General features: G+C 60.3%; 1 protein-coding gene across 4 annotated transcripts in view; it reads right to left on the bottom strand.

Annotated features, from left to right (window-relative positions):
* GAS6 (growth arrest specific 6) overlaps window positions 1–17,862 on the bottom strand; it is a 35,956-nt gene extending 18,094 nt beyond the window's left edge. For 3 of the 4 annotated variants that reach the window (XM_027115742.1, XM_027115741.1, XM_027115743.1), the window contains exons 1-4: window positions 17,645–17,862; window positions 17,291–17,457; window positions 5,196–5,220; window positions 3,760–3,822 (exon numbers count right to left, since the gene is read on the bottom strand). In XM_027115742.1, coding sequence (XP_026971543.1) covers window positions 3,760–3,822; window positions 5,196–5,220; window positions 17,291–17,457; window positions 17,645–17,717 — 328 coding nt within the window. In that variant the 5' untranslated portion in view covers window positions 17,718–17,862. Of the gene's footprint in view, window positions 1–523; window positions 3,412–3,759; window positions 3,823–5,195; window positions 5,221–17,290; window positions 17,458–17,644 lie in introns of those variants that run through there. The other variant, XM_027115744.1, reaches the window with a different exon arrangement.
* Between the last annotated feature and the right edge of the window lie 6 nt (window positions 17,863–17,868).

Raw genomic sequence — 17,868 nt, 5'->3', positions numbered from 1 at the left:
CCCGCCCGCCCCTCGGGTGGGCCTGCTGCCTCTGCCTCCGCTTGGACACGGTCCAGGCCGTCCAGGCCCCGGACTCCGCTGCTCCCCTTTCTCTCCGACACACGCCGGCCCCACGGCCTGTCGGCTTCAGCGATGCCGGTGACCAATGGCCATCCTGCTTCTCTGATCATCCTGCTTTCAGTGGAGGGGAACGGGGCACATTTCCCAGGGCCCTGGAGATGGCAGGGCAGCCACCCGGCCAGGCTCAGCCCTGCGATGCCGCCTTTCTGTGTGCCAGCGGCCACTACCTTCTCATACCCGGGCGTCCACCTGCAGCACCTGAGCCAGGCACTGTCGTGCGTCTATTCACCGAGCGACGGGCCCGTCTGAGCGCTGGGAAGCCCACGACAGGTGGCCACGGTGCTTCTGCCCTCCCTCTGCCCCGCCCCGTGTGGAGCTGAGGTCACCACTCACTCCACAGCCTGGTCACTAGGAAGAGGCCAAGCCAGCAGGTGACCATTGAGAGCGCCAGGCGGGCACTCACCCCCGCCTCTTCACTTCTTTCTCAGGACGCTGCCGTCTCCAGCCGGACGCTGGTCTGGGGACAGTGTTTCCACCGTGGGCTTGCTCCTGGTCCCAGGAAGGCAGTGGGCCCCTGTCCCCCGGCTCAGCAGGCCTCGCGCCAGCCCCTGTCCTTGGCATGGACCCAAAACCGTGCTTTGTCCCACTGCGTCCCTGTGGGTCTGGGGGCCCGGTCACCGGGGAGCCCCTCAGGGAGGGCCCAGCATAACTGTTGGTGTACGCAACCCTGGAACCCACGTCTCTCACTGGGCTCCTTGTGGCCTTTCCACGGGACCCCTCAAAGTTTGCTTGTTCCGCACAATTACAGCCAACAAAACACTCGCAAGTGTGCCCCGAACACAGCACCTCCGGGTATTTGGAGACTCATGCACAGCTGTCCTCGGTGGACTCAGTGAGTGCCTTCCGCCCCCAAGCAAGTAGGAACTGGGTCTGGCGCTCGGAGAGTGAGGAAGGGGGGTCGAGCGGTCAGCCCTGTGGCCCCCATGCCGCTGTAACGAGGGCTCCCCCGGGGGACAGGAGGGCCGGGGCGGCGGGGGTCAAGCCCAGTGCCAGGGCTGAGATGACGGACGGGTCTGCTTCCTGACACTGTCTCCGCAGGATGGGGCTCTGAGGGGGGCAGGGAGACCGGGGCGGTCGGGGGGACGTGTGCTGGGGCCTGAGGGTCCGGCTGTTCCCCCAGCAGCACTTGGCACGTCAGAGGCCCTGCAGGAGGGACGGGGAAGATGGGGTGCGTCTCCATTCGACATATTTGGTGAAAGACTTAAAGTTATTTCAGAAGGACACACCTGGCCTCGTTACCTTTGTCTGGAATTTGCCTAGAATGCCTAGCCGCCGCCCCCCCCACCTTTAAAAATCAACCTCCCCTGGGGTGGGACAGCCCCAGGAGATCCCCACAGGGAACCTAGCTGGAGAGCGGCTCTTATCTGTTGCCCTGTTGGGAAGCTTATCTGTAGGGCAGAGGAAGGAGAGTGTTTGCAGGTGCCCCTGAGCTTCTAGGAATTCGGTGGACGCAGGCAGCCTGCAGAGGGGCTCGGGGCTGAGTCAGACCTGAGCCCCAACCCGGGCCCCCGACAGGCGGGAGGCGAGGGCCACGACGGTGGAGAGAGGATGGAGGGAGAAGCGGCTGCTATGTGGACGGGGGTGTGAGGCACCTGCTGAGGCCAGCAGAGGCCTGTCTCAGCGGCTTTTGCTCCCACTTCCGGGAATGTGTGGGCGTGACGAGTTATAAGCTGGGAAATACATGCAAATGCGGGCCGTCGTCCTCACGGAGGAGAAAAGGCACCGAGACCCTTCCTCGTGGAGACAGTTGGCCAGGACTCCGCAGACGGCATCGCCCAAACCCTCTGGGACCCAAAGGCAGAGCCTCAGAAACCGATCCCGGACCCCCGGGGGAGGCACATCTCGAATAAATGACCTCCTCACTGCATCAGAGACGCCGAGGCAGGTTATGAGCTTAAACGTGAACTATCAGACAACTTCACAGTCTCAGGAAGAGGACAGCCTGAAACCCAGGAAGTGAAACAAACTCATCAGTTCGAACACATAATTTAAAAAGAAGGAGCGGGTATGGCAAGTTGACAGCACCAAAAATCTGCTACAAGTGAAGCGGAATGACAGGAAGCGGAACTGCTGTGATGCTCCCATGTCTGCCTAAGGCCGGTGAGGTCCCGCTCAGCCTGGGGGGCCGAGGGGCGGGCTTTGCTCACGTCAGCCGGGGTGTGTGGGCGCGGGCTCTGTTCCCTGAGTGCACACCGGCCTCTGCCCCTCACTTGCTCTTGGGAGGCTGCTGAAGGGTCCGTGGGGAGCCCAGGCCTCACAGCAGGGCCCCTGCCCTCGTTCAGTCTCTCACTTCCTTTGTGCGCCTGGGCCGGGCTGGGGTCTGTGACCCGGGGCGAGACAGGCAAGACCAGCGACTGGTACGTGGGAGGCTGGGTGACGGGTCACAGCCGCCGAGCCCTGCCCACCAGGCCCTGGTGCCAGTCCCGGTCTTCCACCCGCCCTGGGCGACCCCGCAGTGCAGGCCCGCGTGCAGCGCAGGGCTCCCCGTGCGGGGCTGGCTGTGCGCTCAGAGCCCGTCTCCTCACCGGTGGAGCCGGTGCAATAAGGCAGCTGACAGCCGGGCCTGGCGGGGACGAAGTGGTCACATCAGAGAGCTCTCCGGCCACAGCCGGGCCTGGAGTCAGGCTCGGCTGAGACGGGCCTGGGGGTCTACGTGTGGACTAAAGTTCGTGCAAAGTGTCAGTGTTACGTATGATAATTTAAAATAATAATAAAGACGCACGATGAGCTGAAGAAAAATTTTGCTACCTTTAGTACACATGGCTAATTTGCAAAATATATCAACAGCTCCTACAAATTGAGGCAAGTAGGCAAAGACTCTGAACAAACTACCCACAGAAAAAGAAACCCAAGGTTCCTCAACATATGAAGCTCAGCTTTACTCATGAGTAAGAAAAAAAGAAACTGAATTGACTGGGGGTCTTTTTTCACTTTTTCTACTGAAAGATATAAAAAAGTAAGAAGCAATACACTGGGCTGGTGCAGGTACTGGGAGAGGCACTCCCGCCCTCCACCGGGGTGGGGGGTAACGGGGCCGGGTCTGCAGCAGAACTGAAAAAGAACACAGCTTTCCCTCTGCAAGTCCACTCTATTCTGCAGATATATTCAGACAAGGAGGACACTCTGGCTTTGCTTGTTACAGTATAAAAACTGGAAACGGCCCAGGTGTCCGCCAGCGCACACTGGTTAACAAGCACGCTGCCCACCAAGCGCGAGTGTGGACGCAGCCCCACGTGCTGGCCGTGCTCGTGCTGACACAGGAAGCGTCTGCGAAACGTGGAGGGGAAAGGGCGGTGGGGTCATGGGTTCAGGGAGCTGCCACCTGTGTGGAAATAAGAGACTCCGAGTACATTCCTACGGGTCTGAGAATATTCTTAGAACCGGTGGCCATGGCGAAAGGGCCCCTGACTGACCAGGAGGCAGGGCCGGATGCACCTTCTCTCCACCTGTGAAAGGTTTACACTTCATACCGTGCGAATTTCCTGCCTGTTCGAAAAGCCAACACGTACTCGCTTAGAAAAGGAAGTTCAGGGCAGAGGAGAGGACATCAGGCAGGTGCCGTGGCTCCAAAGACAATGGAAATATAGCAAAGCCCCAAGACCCCAAACGCAGGGGCTTCGAGGAAGGAGACAGACTTACTTTGCACGCAGGTGATGAAATCTGTGTTCTTTTTGTACGGAGATCCATGTTTACTGATGCATTCTGCAAAACAGAGAGGGCAGGGCGTCACCTTCCGGCACGGGGCCAGCAGACGTGACACTCTGGAGGGAGACTAGTCACGCTGACACGGAACATGGAACACCGTCAGACGAGAAGACGTCTCCGCCCATGGGCAGAGCTCTGTCTCCAAGGAGCCTTGGGCCCCTGCAGCCTCCTGGTGGGGTTCTTTCTGTCGTACAGAAGGCTCTCCAGTGGCACTCAGGAAGCTTCTGACCGTGGTCAGAGGGCTGGCCTCCATTTCAACCTGACCCCCGCTTGGAAACAGTACCCTTGGTTTGATGGTCAATCTCTTTGGCGAACTAGCCCCCTCCTCCTCTGTGCTGTCTGACCGCGTGCTCCACACGGAGGCCAGGGGTGGGAGGGACCACAGCATCCGGATGATCTGAACTTGAGCTTGGGCATAATGGGTGTTGGTCGAGCCACTTCACTGGCCCTTTGGTGGGTCGCTGCTGCCCATCCGCGCCTCGGAGGATGTGGGCACAGGCAGTGGATAGCATTGGAGGTGGCCCGGGGGCCACTGTCGCCTTTGCCTCAGGATACAAAGCCATGCACCCGGGAGCAAGGCCGGCAGGGAGCCCGGATGGGGCTTCTCAAGGCCAATCACAGGTCCACTATGCTTGTTGCCAGATACACACCCACAGAAGGTACCTCTACGAGGCTATAAGGGCAACGGAAAATTTACCAAAATGCGCTTCACACAATTAAAGAGGAAAGCCCTGGAATACTTCTCTCTCATTATAAGTAGAGACATAAAAGAACCCTTGAAACAGTGTCGATTAAGGAACAGTTCGCAGGGGAACTTTCAGGTCTTCCTGAAAACACGGGACCGCCTTGGCCTTTTTCCTCTCGTTCTCCCCCAGTCCAGGCCCCCCCGCCTCCACACACAGACATGACTGGCGCTCGGGGAGCGCCATGACTGCTCGACGGCCAAGGCTGTTAGCCTGCCCGTTCCTGTTGTCCAAGTTAAACAAAAGCACGTTTTAATGTCCTCAGCTTTAATTAATAACATGGTATCAACAACCAGGGTCCGCATAAGCAAAAGCTCTCTGGGGTCTTCAGTGATTTCACAAGGGCAGAGTCCTGAGACCAAACAGCCCGAGAACCACGGAAGCAATCATATTTCCAGTTAACGAGCTGAGCCTGGAATCAGAGTGGGGCAGAGGTCTGCAAACAATGGCATCGGCTGGAGGTGACACTAACGCGGTCACTATGGTATAAAAGACACAAACTAGGGCTTTGTCCCGTGAGCCCTGGAGAGCTCCCAACTCACTGTGCGGTCAAGCAGGTCCTTCCGGGAACAACTCGGTGATGAGGTGTGAGGCCCCAAACAAAAGGAGGAAATGAGTCCAACTTACCTAAGTACCTCGGATAAAAGTACTCCTGCGGAGAAAGAAAAAGAAAAGGCAGCGGTTAACCGGCAGAGTGCCCGGCGTCTGGGCACCACCCCCTGGCGGCTGGCCCACCAAACCTCACCCCTCTCCTCCAACAGGAACGGCCAGGCCCGGGGGGGAAGGTGCTTGAGGGAGGACGGCTGCCCAGAAAGCCACTTTCTGCCCTTGAGAGGGCTGGGGGAGGGGACGGAGGGAGGGGGCGTCCCTGGGGCCACGCAGCTTCTGCAGAGTGATGTCTGCACACTGACACCAGACCTGCGGTAACCAGCAATGCTGTGCGGGTGAAGCACCTTTCAGGAAGACAGGAAACATGCCAAGAAAAAGGCAAGCCTTGGACCCCGGTGGCCGCAGGGGCCCCTTGGGAGATGGGAGGCCTCTGTGGGACTCCCAGCAGCTACGGTACTTGTAAAACAAACAGCTGGATGAGGGATGGAGGGTGTAGACGGGGAGTGCTTTTATCCATGACTGCAAATTAAGAGATGGGCGCTGGGCAGTGAACGTCAGGTGAGAGAACACCTGCCTGTGCCCATCCCGGCAGCAGCTCCGGGACCCACACGCTCTGATGTCCCGCTCAGGGCTGATTGCTCAGGGCCGATCGCGGAGCAGTTTGGCCCTGTGTCCCCTCCCTGACGGAACCAAGGGGCCGGATGCTGGGTGTCACCTGCTTGCTCACGACCACCCTCCCAGGAGGGTCTTGCTAATCAGCCCCATTATCACAGATGAGTAAACTGAGGCTCCAGGCCGGCTGTGGAGTCTGACTGAGTCCCGTCCCAGGGAGGGCGGGGGCGCCGGACCCCACGGGGCCCGTGCTTCACGCCTGCCGGTCCCCCACCGCCTCACTTGTCCCCTCCGCTCGTGCTTGGCCGGGGCGTCCCGCGAAGACGCGTTCAGATGTGCTTTTATAAAGTAGCGTTCTGGTAAAGATGCTTCTTGTAAAACTCAACTTGTTTCAAAGAAAAGTAAGGATCAGAGCAAGCTTGGGACTCATGCAACACTTGCGAAGGTGACATTCACGCGAATGTGACAGAGGCAGGCAGGAGGCGACTGCCCTCCTCTGCGCTCCCAGGCCCCCGACAAGGCTGGCTGCGCTTCTTTCTCCTGCTTTCAGTCCCACACCGGCTGGCGCTGGGGACGGAGAGACAGACCAGTCTGGGGCCCTGTGACGAGAGCTCTCAGGGTCCCGGGGGTCGTGGCATCTTTCGGGGTTAGAGGGAGAACAGAGGCCACTGGGCTTTGCAAAGGGAGGGAATTTGGTTCTGAAATAAGATTCAGGATGGACGCAGGAAGTTCCGCTCAGGCTTAGGAAGCCGAGGATTAGACCAGGCTTGAACGTGGTGAAGAACTGCGGGGCAAGCACCCGATCACACACACGGTTACACACCGCAGCCTTCCGGAAAGGCAGGTTCCATTCTTCAAGATCGTGACTAGTTAACAGTAACGCGTAATATGTTTTAATACTGAGCCCTGCTGTTGTGAAAGCTCAGGCTCCGCAGCCCTCCGTGCCGCCCTGCTTCCCGCAGGTCTGTGCACGGGAACGTGTGGCCCGAAGCTCCTTCAGGGAGCTGCGCCCAAGGGCAGCTGCGTCCACCGGGGTCTACAGTGAGGCTGCATGTGCTCTGGAGCTACAGGAGAAACTTCCCTGTGAGCCCCTCCTCTGTCTCTGCTACTTGTGACCTGCCCCCCGCACATTCAGGAGAGCAAATCTGCTTTACCCCTGAGCTCCTCAGAGGCCGGCCACGTCCCTGCGGGGACCGGTGAGGCGTGAGAATCCAGCCCTGATGCTGTCCCACTGTTCACCCGATGGCCTCGCTTCCTGGCCCTGCGCATGGATGGGCTGGGGACTCCCGCTCCCGGCTCTGCTGGCCAGCGTGGACGTTACCCTGCAGACACGCCCGTGTCGGTGGTGCGTGGATCTTTGTCGTGGAATGTCTGGGCTTTTATCTGGATTACACAACGTGGCCAGAGTCGCACCTCACACCACAGTGTGGTTACTTCTCAACAGTAAACTGAGAACTCATTACTTCCTTTGGGACATGACAGCACTAAGTCATTTCCAAACATCTCTGCTCTGACAAACCAGGCTGGGACTCGGCTGTCAGGACAACTTCGCTTACTGACATGAAACGTGTAAAGGTGTTTTCCCTGGGGACCAGTCGGGAGGGCTGACCAATCCTTTGGCCACGGCCTTGCTAGCAAATCTGTCTTCTGGCAGAAGACCGTCAAGGTCACGGCAGCCTGAACTGCCCTTGCCGAGGCCTCGGCTTCCTAAGAGCGTGAAGCTCACAGCGGCCCCTGAAGACGCCCTCCTGCAGCTGGGTGCCCCGGCTCCATTGGTCCCGCCCGGGGACCCGGAAGGGCTCCTAACCCCTGGGGCTGGCGTTACACGGCTCCCCACGTATTCTCCTAGTACGGTTCACACAAAACCCTTTTTTCCTTCCTTTCTCCCCAATTCCGCTAAGATTCTCCAAACCAGGTGCAAAAGACTCCACAAGACAGAAGGAAACACAGACACCACTTCTCAGAACATGGACCTCTGGGATCCCCCAGGCCCTGCTCCACCCAGAGAACCCAGGGCGGACCCTGCAAGGGGGGCAGTCCCCAGAGACACCCCGCGAGGGCACTGGGTCCTCTCCTTCCTCAGACACTGAAGTGCACGTTGCAGGGAGGTCCTGGAACAAAGTCCTGGGTATGACCACCCAGTGGCAGGGGTGACGCTGGGATCAGCCCCGGCCCTGGCCCTGAGGCCCTGCTGCAGCTCTGCACGTCTGTGTGTGTGGTTCCCTCAGCTGCACGTACACCCTCCATCCCCATGGCTGTCCCCTCCCACCCCACCTGCACGCATGTGACAGGGACAGCGGCCCGAGCGGGGGGGCCCAGTTCTCCGGGTCCTCTTCACATCAGTGTTAGGATGATACGCGCTGCTCCAGATGCTCAGGGCCCTGGTATGGGCAGCAGCGGCTCTCGGGGGCATGGAGACCCTGGTCCCCTTACCACCGGCCCCTCCCTGCAACCTGCACCTGCCCACGGCACATCCCTCTGCACATGCTTCCCACCTGCTCTGGGCACCCGCTGCACCCCAGCTGCTGGCGGAGCACGTGCACACAGGCCCTGGGCACCCCCGCACCCCGCCAGGGTCAGCAGGGCCGCAAGGCAGGGGGTGGCAGCCTCCGCTCACCACTCAGCTGCGGGCTGACAGGCTCAGGGGGCTGGGCGACTGCCGAGGCCCAGTGTGCGGCAAGAACCAGGGCAGCAGAGCGGGGCTGGTCCCTCCAAGCACAGGTTGTATGAGTGCAGCTAAAAAGACCCATGTGAGAGGCGTGTTGTGCAAAAACTCCGTGACGTGGCTAAGTACGGTGTCTCCGGCCAGGCATGAACATACTCTTGGAAATGAACCTCGTAAAACAGGTTTGCTTCCAAACACCTCCCCCCACAGCAGAGATCTGCAGTTGCCATCCAGCATCCACAATCCTCCCTCCAGCCTCAGTAAGAGAACTCTGGATCTAGTTAGAGCTGCAATGCACCCAGCTACAGGACTGCACTTCCCAGCCTCCCTTGCAACTAGGGGTGGGCATGTGACTGAATTCTGGCCAATGAGATACACACAGAGAGTGAAACTGAGTAAAGAGAGTGGAGCGCTTTGGTCCTCTGGCCTCCTTGCTGGAATGTAGATGTGATGGCTGGTACTCCAGCAACTTGCCCAGTGTATGAGGAGGCCTGGCAGACAGAGGCCATGCACCAGTACAGTGGAGCACAAATAGGTCATGGAGGCCCCTGGGCCCCCACGACTGAGCAGCCCTGGGCAGCCTGCCTCCCACCTTTTACACGAGAGATAAATAAAACTGTCTTGTTTAAACCACTGTTGCTTGCAGTTTCCAAATTTATGAGGCAAAAATCCCAGGCTAGCTGAATTTGAAAAGTGAGTGCAATTTTCACATTTGTAATGACCTGCAAAGTAAAGTTATAAATCTACCGTGAGTCAAGATTTCATGAGTCAGTGAGAATGTTTTGGGAAGTAACCAATGCAAAGGCACTGATAAATCAGGGTTTAGGCCAGTTAACAACGATAGAAGAGAAAGTTCGCAAGTATCACAGACTGACTGCTTCAAGACAGAATAACCTGATTACCTAGGATTAGCAAAGGCTCGTGGGACTGTGGGTGAAGCTGTCAAACGCTTTTTGCAAAAATGTCTCCATTTATGGTAAGGAGAAAGTAGGCTTTCTAAAAATCATTATTATTTCGAAAAAATATGCCCTGCCTCTCCCCAAAGTCTTACTTCAATCTTTTCTTTGTTCTGAAAATTTAGTGCCTAATTACATTTATAATACAATTTTGTAAAGCATGAAACGGAATAAATTTGTTTCTATAATTTACGGCTTCATTCCTCAAGATTGATCGGTGCCCTCACTGTGTAATCTGATCAGTCTTCAGTGGCTCACTCGAAGTGGCCCTTCTTCCCGTCCAAAGTGCTCTCCTGGCGGAGGCTTCTGGGGGCTGCTGGGCTCTCACCTTCACAGCACTGGCTGGTCATCCACAGCTTTGCCCGGAAACCCTTTGTTCTCAAGGCCAAATGCAGCGATGCTGCTCACTTGAGTGGCTGGGGTGCTCACAGGCAGGAGAGGAAACGACTAAGCCACACTGGGTACTACTAAGCCTCACCGGATACTAAGCCTCACCGGGTACTAAGCCTTCCCTGCCAGGCCTGCCACGTTCTCTCTGGGAAATGTGATTCACGAAGGTGAACCAGCAAAACTTTATTCAAACCATGGCTATGCTGCACTGAGGGATTTCTAAGCACCGGACCCCATGCTAAGTCCTTCCTACACCTTTGTGGTGGCACAACAATGACCCCAAAGACGTCCAGGTCCACCTCCCGGCAGCTGTGAATATGGTGGGCTCCACAGCGAAGGTCAGTGAGGTTGCTGACCGGCTGACCTTGGGAGGAGGTGATTCCCCTGGGCCATCGGGGGCTCAGGGGACCACAGGGTGTGCCAACAAGGAACAGCAAAGGCAGCAACAGATGCAGAAATGGCAACGTAGAAAGAACGCCCACCTGCCGGCCAGGAGGATGGAGGAGGGGCCCGAGCCAGGGACGCGGCGCCTGCAGAAGCTGGAATAGGCAGGCGTGGGTTCCCTACTGGGGCCTCCAGAAGGGAGCGGCCCCAAGAGACGCATTTCAGACTCTGGCCTCCGGAAGGGTAAGCTTGTGCTGAAGTGTCACAGCAGTGAGGAAACCACATCTTCCCTGGAGTCAGGCAGGGACGCTCCTGTCCCCTCCGACCTGTCCCTGCCGACACGTGGCAGCTGGCCTTGCGGAGCTCAGGCAGCGCGGGACCAGGCGGAGGGACGACGCTGTCTGCCTCCCACCCGCAAAGCCATGCCCACCAGCCCCTAGCAGGATGCCAGCCCCTAGCAGGGCGCCAGCGAGCAGAGTGTGTCCCCCAGGAGCCTGTGGAGCAAAGGGGCAGAGCGGGAACCAGGGGGCTCTGGGCAGGGACGTGGCCCTCGTGGTCTCCAGCACCAGGAGGGGGCTTGCTGGGCAGCCTGGCTGGGGGCTCAGGCGTCATCCCAAAGCCACAGGGAGAGACCGTACGCGGCTGCTTGGCAGTGTGAATGGGGACCGAGGCCCAGCAGGTGGGACGGAACGTCGGCCTGTCCTGGGAGGGCCCCGAGGAGGCAGAAGTGGTAGCACCAGAGATGCTCCACGGAGGCCGCAGGACGTGTGCTGCGGGGGCGGGGGGGAGCGGGGGGCCGCAGGCTTTGTCCAGAGGCTGAGAGGCCGCAGCGGCACCGACAGGAGAGGGGAAGGAGGTGAGAAGCCAGAGAGAGTGAGTAAGAGGCAAGAGGAAAGTGGACCTCGCCCGGGGATCAGGGAGGAGCTGGCGACCACCCGTCCCTTCGCAGGGACCCACACAGGCTGGGCTGCAGAGGACTCGTGCTGCGGGTGAGACGGGCAGGCGAGGGTGGCATGGTCAGGTCAGAAACGCAATGTTATGCTTCCCTGTTTACGTGAATTCAGGAAAACCAAAATGATGTATTTTCCCATCATGCAAAACCCCCAAATAAAATGCTGGACAGAGTACAGGGTGACAAGTTATCAGGGCAAACAGCGCAGCTCCAACACAGCCTTTGTGCAAAGGTAGTGTGTCCAGGAGGCCCTGAGAGCAGGCTGTGCAGACGGGACCCAGGCTCGCCCTGGAGGCCGCAGACACCTGGGCTCGGGGGTCAGCCCTGAGTTCCCCCTGGTCCTCCCACTAATGAGCTGACTCCCTTGAGTCTGTCGATTCCCGGGCCGCAGCTCAGGGGCGCCTCCACGGGATGGCTCAGGCTCTCGCCCGAAGCAGCATTCTGAGGTCCCGTGACAGATTCTGTGAGTGGGCAGCTCCAGCCCGTTCCTGGCCTCTGGAAGGGGATGGAAGGGCACCTCGGCCCCTTCGGGTCCCTGCTGAACCACGGCCCCGCACACGTGAGCGTTCAATTCCGAGCAGCACAGGATGGGCTGGTGTGAACGAGGAGAGACTCAGAGGAGGCATGTGGTGGGTGCAGACCTGGGTCAGGGGTCAGGGGTCAGGGTTTGCCACACCCCACGGGAGAAGGCGCCCTGCCCCCGACAACTGCCAACAGCCACCTCCTAACACGTTTTCCATTTCAACCCGAAGCGTGGCACTAAAGAAACGTGTGTCCAAACCACAGAGGCCCCTGGGGGCTGTACCTGTGGCTGTGCTGGGCAGGCGGCCCCAGCCTGGCCTCCGGCCCCGTGGCTGCAGCAGTGACCTTCCCGGACGCCCTGGGAGCTGGTCCAGCCCAGCTGTGGGATTTCCACAGGGCACAGCATTCCCAGAAGAGGTCCTCAGAGAACTGGGTTTAGGTGGTAGGGTTTGGGGACAGATGTGGAAAGAATGTATTTTATTATCATGGGCACTAACTGGAAGGAGACTAATTTCACCTAGAATTTTGGAAGAAAAACAGAAAGTCCAAGAAAATAACAAGTGTGATGGAAACACATCACTACCTCCTTTGAAGGACGTGTTTTTAATTGGGGCAAAGGGCCTTTCTCAGAGGCAGATAAAGAACTCCGTCCACTTCCAACACCTCCTTAAAACTGACTTTAAAACTTAATAAACTGCACTCTCTCAGGGTCAAAATTTACAGGTGTACACGCACCAGGATCGCAGCGAAATCACTGGACTAAAACAACCACCGAAGGGGCAGAGTATCCCCAACATCAAATATCAAACCACAGCCAAGTCTGCATCACAGAAGCAGCAGCACGAAGACACCAGACACCTGCCAGTGCAGCCAGGGCAAAGTAACCGCCTGGCCGGGTTCGCGACGTCCCGGCCCAGCACCTCAGAACCTCGAGAAACAGGCCAGAAGCATGAGCTTCTTAAAGGGCGTGTTCTTCCTAAGTCCCATAGGCAGACCTGCGGTGACTTTCAAAACGTCTTGAATTGGTTTTCCAGACGTTAAGCCCGCAGGCTGGGACGAGGTGTCTTTTAGGGGGCTGCCCTGTCATTACACTGCAGGGCCAGCTCCGGGCCGGGCCGACCCCCGGGACTAAAACAAGCACGTCTGTAGGCACAGGGGCAGCCAAGGGGGTCCAGACAGAGCCTGTCTCTCCCTCAAGGCCACCCGGGGGGCGGCAGGCCCCGCGCTGGGGGCCTGAATGCGGGCCCATCTAACCAGCCGTCCGCAGCCTCTGAGCCGTGCCGAGCCAGCTCTGGAGAAAACATTACGACTCGGAGACCCTGCCCTGCCCTGCCCGCTTCCTTGGGCCTCCAGGGGAGGAAGCCCTGGAGGGACGGGGCCCAGTGGGGAGGCCTGGGCAGCCCCGGGGGCAAGGGGCTGCCCAGGTGCACAGGAGCTGGGGCTGGATCTGCACAGGGAGGGCGCCTGGTCACACTCCTCGACGGACCCCGGTGTGGCACGGAGGAGCGGGGCGTGTGCAAGTGCGTGTCTGAGCGTCCAAGTGAGTGTTAGGGGCTGCTGTCCAGGCATGGGGGGCAGGGGGCCCGAGGCTGTCCTGGAGGTCACTGGGGGTGACGAGGGCCCCCTCCCCGCTCCTGCTGGGACCCCTGAGACCCCTTAGGCCACCCCAACAGGGGAGACTTGAGGGAGGGGCTTCCACCTACCTCGGGGTTGCCCCTCCCCAAGCTGTCCCCAGAGACTCTGGGGTCTCAGGAAGACAGGTGTCCCTGGAGGGCAGATGCAGTTCAAGACAAGGCGGCAGCCCTGCAGGGCTCTGAAACTGACTGCACCCCGAAAACCCTCCTGGGTAGGGAAGTATCACCACCACTGGGCCCCCATGTCTGAGAGAGCGGGGGTGGGGTGGGGGGAGAGAGACAGAGACAGACAGAGAGACAAGTAGACACCACCAGACAGAGACAGAGAGAGACACGGGGTGTGGGGTGAACATGCGAGGTCAGAGGTCAGGCTTGGGCTGCACTGGAGGCAGAGGGGCCCTGTGGGTGGGATGCCGGCCGAGCTGCAAACACTGTGAATATTGTTGTTTGCATCTCAAACTAACCAAGGTGATGGCGTCAAGGCCCAGGACCTGGAATTCCTCCCGACCCGCAGGCCTCGGGCGGCACTGGTGCTGGGAGGTGGTGACCCATGCGGGGCCGCAGGTCGGGCTGGGTAAGTCTTTCGTCCAGAATCCTTTCTGGAGGCCACGGGCAATGGTATCGGTGTCTGGAACCCACTGGCCTTAAAGGACTTAAGCGGGAAGGTGACTGCTGGGCTGGCCCCGTGAGCTTCTGGGAGAGCTCCGGAGACCCAGCAGGGGTGCCTGGGGGCCTGGCACCCAGAGTCCTCTGGACAAGAGGCCAGAATGAGGGAAATGCCAGGAAGAGAGGGTAACAATGCGAAAGGAAAACAAGATAAGGATGGAATCTAATCGCCGGCTCTGGGGGGGGGGGGGGGGGGGCCCCCCCCCCCCCCCCGCGGCCCCAAAGAATGTGGAGGAGACCCTGGTCAGCAGGAGGGAAGCAGGCGACACCTGCATCAGGAAGGCCCCCAGGCTCCCTTAACCCCAGGAATCGGGAAGGTGCCCGCAGCTACCTGCTCAAAGGAGAGCTCTATCTGTCAGACGCCTCCATCCCCAAAGAGGAAGACGGCCCAGGCCCAGGGTGGAACAACTCGCCCGGCAGGAAGAGCCTAGAACACACCCAGCACAGAGGGCACAGCCTCCGGATTCCAGGGGCGGCTTGCCGTCCAGAGGGCCGGCTCCAGGTGCCCCAGCCCCCAGCTCAGGGGGCAGGGCGTCCTCCCCCCTCCCCCCTCCCCGGCCCCCAGAGCCCCAGGAACTGAACAGGAAAGACAGTGCGGCCTCCTCTGCTCCAACAGGTGTGTGTGGCTGCAACGGCCAGACACACAGAGGACAGGCCAGCCCCAGAGGTGACCCTGGCAGGTAAGGACTGGCTTCTCCTCCAAGCACCCCCCTGAGCAGGCGAGCGGATCACAGCCCAGCGGATGCTGTGATCACATCACACATCGGGACGCTGGCGGGAGGTCCCGTGACGGTCACAGAACCAGGTCCGTTGACCTTTGAACTAAGGTCAGGGCGCTCATCCTGGGTCACCCCCGCGAACACTCACAAGGAACAACATTTGAAGGCGAGGAATTCATGTTTCTCAAGAGAGCCCCAAGCTGTGCGGGGCAGAGGGGCCCGCCGGCGATGCCACAGGACGGCCGCATTCAAAAGCGCTGTTTCTGCAAAGGTGTACTAGCAGTGAGCTGTGTTTGGAGGGTTTCCCAGGGATCCCAGGTCCCTGGAGTCTGGGACCTCCCCAAAGTGAGGGAAAGGATGGTGTGGACACCTGGAGGGGCAGCTGGTCGACCAGAGCGGGGCCGGACATGCAGGAGCCCCTCACCACCAGCCTCAACCCGCGACCCTAGCTGGGCTCCTCCCAGCCCTCCACGGCACCTCCTGAGGAAAAGGACAGCAAGCCAAGGGCCAGACCAGACGGAGCGAGCAGCCTGCACAGCGGCCCACACAGCAGGCAAGGTGCGCGCTGAGACGCGGGGGTTTGCACTGACTGCAAGGGAAGCTGGTAAATAAAGGGAAAGATGGGATTACGATTTGGGGGTGGGGCCAGAAAGGAGGACAGAAGTCTGGAAAGTTACAGATGGCTTTGATATGAAAGGAGTTCACAAATTCCCGATGGGGCAGACGGGTGGATGTGAGAGAGGACGCCCCCAGCGTCACAGCAACTCCACCTCGGCAGGGAGGGAAGTCAGGACGCTGAGGGAAGTACAAAGTCCCTGCACAGAAATGGCGGCGTCTCATTAAAGTCATGGGCTGTGAGCACGGCTTCCTTGTCTCGTCTTCATTTCATCCATTGTAGACAAAGTTATAATTAAAGCGTAAGTCACAGGGGGGATGGCTCTGGGAAGGGTGGCGCAGCGATTAGTGTGCAGTGTGCCCAGGCCCAAGGCCTTTCCATCCTGGAAAGCAGGGACGGGGGCAGGGCAGGGGCAGGCCGGCGTGGGTGGTGGCCTTGTCGCCCTCAAGTCTCGTCACCTGCAAGCCCGTCCCACACTCTGTACAAGCCAGCGCTCCAGGCTGGGCCTGGGGCTGGCGGGACTGCAGCCGGCACACAATCCCGCAGCAGGGCAGGGACACAGCCCACCGCGGGACCTTCAGAACTCCTCCGCAGGTGCCATGCCAGCTCCTCTGGGCCACCGGGACTCACCATCAAAGAAACGGGCAAACAGGCCAAAAGAGACCGGTGGCAAAACAAACCGCGTTGCTGCGGACACTGAGGATAGAGTCGCAGCAGAAGTGCCTGTCACGGCTCAGCCACCGCCGCCGCGCGCTGGGCCAGAGGGAAGGTAGGCAGAGCTGGGCCATCCCTGTATAAAGCTTGTTTCGGAAAGGGGACTGAAGGGATGGTCAAACCAACCGGTCAGAAACGGGAGTCAAAGTAAAAGCCCACGGGCCTCACAGCCATTTGTTTATTACACGAGACATTTATTTCATCCCAGAAGAATCCTTTAAAAGAAAACTTCCCGTAGAACCAAAACCAGCTGTGAAATCACCCTGACCTCTCGGTGTGAAGCGACGCAGTGTAAGCCCACCCCATCTCCATCAGTCCTACTTCCCAAAGACAGGCGCGCTTCAGGTCCCCCAGGGCACCGCCACCCCCTCTCCCCTCCCCGAAGATGGTACAGCTCCTTCGCTGACGCGGAGGCCACACCGGGGCTGCTCCCTGCGGTCGGGTGCCCAGCCACCCCGCATTCTCCGAGGACATTATTAATAGAAATCTGTCCTGAGCCAGCCCGTCGGGCTCCTGAAGGCACCAGCTGCTTCGGCGAGTGCACCTTTCCGCAGGGGCTGCGCACAGGCGGCGGGACCTGGGCCCGTCCCTGCTGTCCACTCGGACCGCCCCCGACCCTCCACGGTACGTGCTCCAGCTCTACTCCCGTCCTCCTGCCGCGGGAGCCGCTGCTGCCAGCAATTCCAGCCCTCACGCCTTTGAAGCTAAAGCTCCATCCCTCCTGCTGCGGATCAGGGCGCTGTGAGCAGCTCCCCGCCCCGCTCCAGTCTAGCTAAGGGGGCGGGGAGGTAGGAAACTGATCTTCTTTTTAAACCATTTATTTCTTTTACATTTTAAAACGGACCCTGCGGCATCCCGGTTGAGCTGTCATATCACTGCACGGTTCTTTCAAAGCGGCTGCTTTCACAGGCTTGCCGAGGGAAGAGGACTGCAGGGCGTCCGCAGGACCTCCCGCCGACATCCGCCACCCCCCTCCAGCTAAGGCGGCACCTGGCGTCACCAGCAGAACTGGGCCTCGGAAGGAGGAGTCTTGAGGGTGGGCCCGGGTCCCGGCGCCTAAGACCCTGCCCTTCCGCCGCGCCGACCGCCCCCCTAATAAGGGTCTGGATGTGCCCTGCAGCCGAAGGACTTGCCGCAGACGCCGAGGCTCCCAGCCGTGCGCGCACGGACGGTGTCCCCGGAAATGCGGCGCCGCAGGGACGGCGCTCGAGGGGACCCGGCTGCCCTGCTCCACCTCGCGGTCCCAGGCGCCGGGCGCACACCTCCCCCGCCCGCGCGCTCACCGTCTCGGGGTCGTTCTCGAACACTTCCCGGGCCTCCTCCTGGCTGCACAGCTCCTCGATGCACTCCCTCTCCAGGTGGCCCTGCTTGGCCTCCTCGAAGACCTGGTAGGCGCGGCGCTGCCTGGGCCTCAGGAACTGCGCCGCCTCGCGCGCCCGCAGGATCACAGCTTCCCGGGCGCGGGCGGGAGAGAGCGGGGACACGCCGTCAGCGCGGCGGGGCCAGGGCGCACGGGGTCGGCGCGCACGGGGCCGGGTCTGGGCGCGGGCACCGGGGCTCCCCTCGCCCCCGGGGTGGCGGGGTGTTGGGACGGGTCCCCCGGCCCAGCCCGCGCCGCGGCCCCGCGCGGTACTCACTGTGCGCGGACTCGGAGGCCAGCAGCAGCAGCAGCAGCGCAGTGCCCAGGGTGGCGGCGGGCCCGGGCGGCATGGCGGGCGGGGACGGGGACGACGGCCGGGACTGAGACCGGGGCCGGCAGCCGGGCGCGCGCGGTCAGAGCGCCCGCGGGGCCGTGGCGAGGCGCGGGCGCCGCGGGGCGATGGCTCCGGTCATCCCGTGCGGGCGGCTCTGAAGGTCACAT

Source organism: Aethalodelphis obliquidens, unplaced genomic scaffold (genome assembly GCF_003676395.1).
Source record: "Aethalodelphis obliquidens isolate GAN/ISIS:26980383/991018 unplaced genomic scaffold, ASM367639v1 scaffold15, whole genome shotgun sequence".
In the NCBI taxonomy this organism is placed as follows: domain Eukaryota; kingdom Metazoa; phylum Chordata; class Mammalia; order Artiodactyla; family Delphinidae; genus Aethalodelphis; species Aethalodelphis obliquidens.
This window is presented reverse-complemented; position numbering and strand designations above follow the sequence as displayed.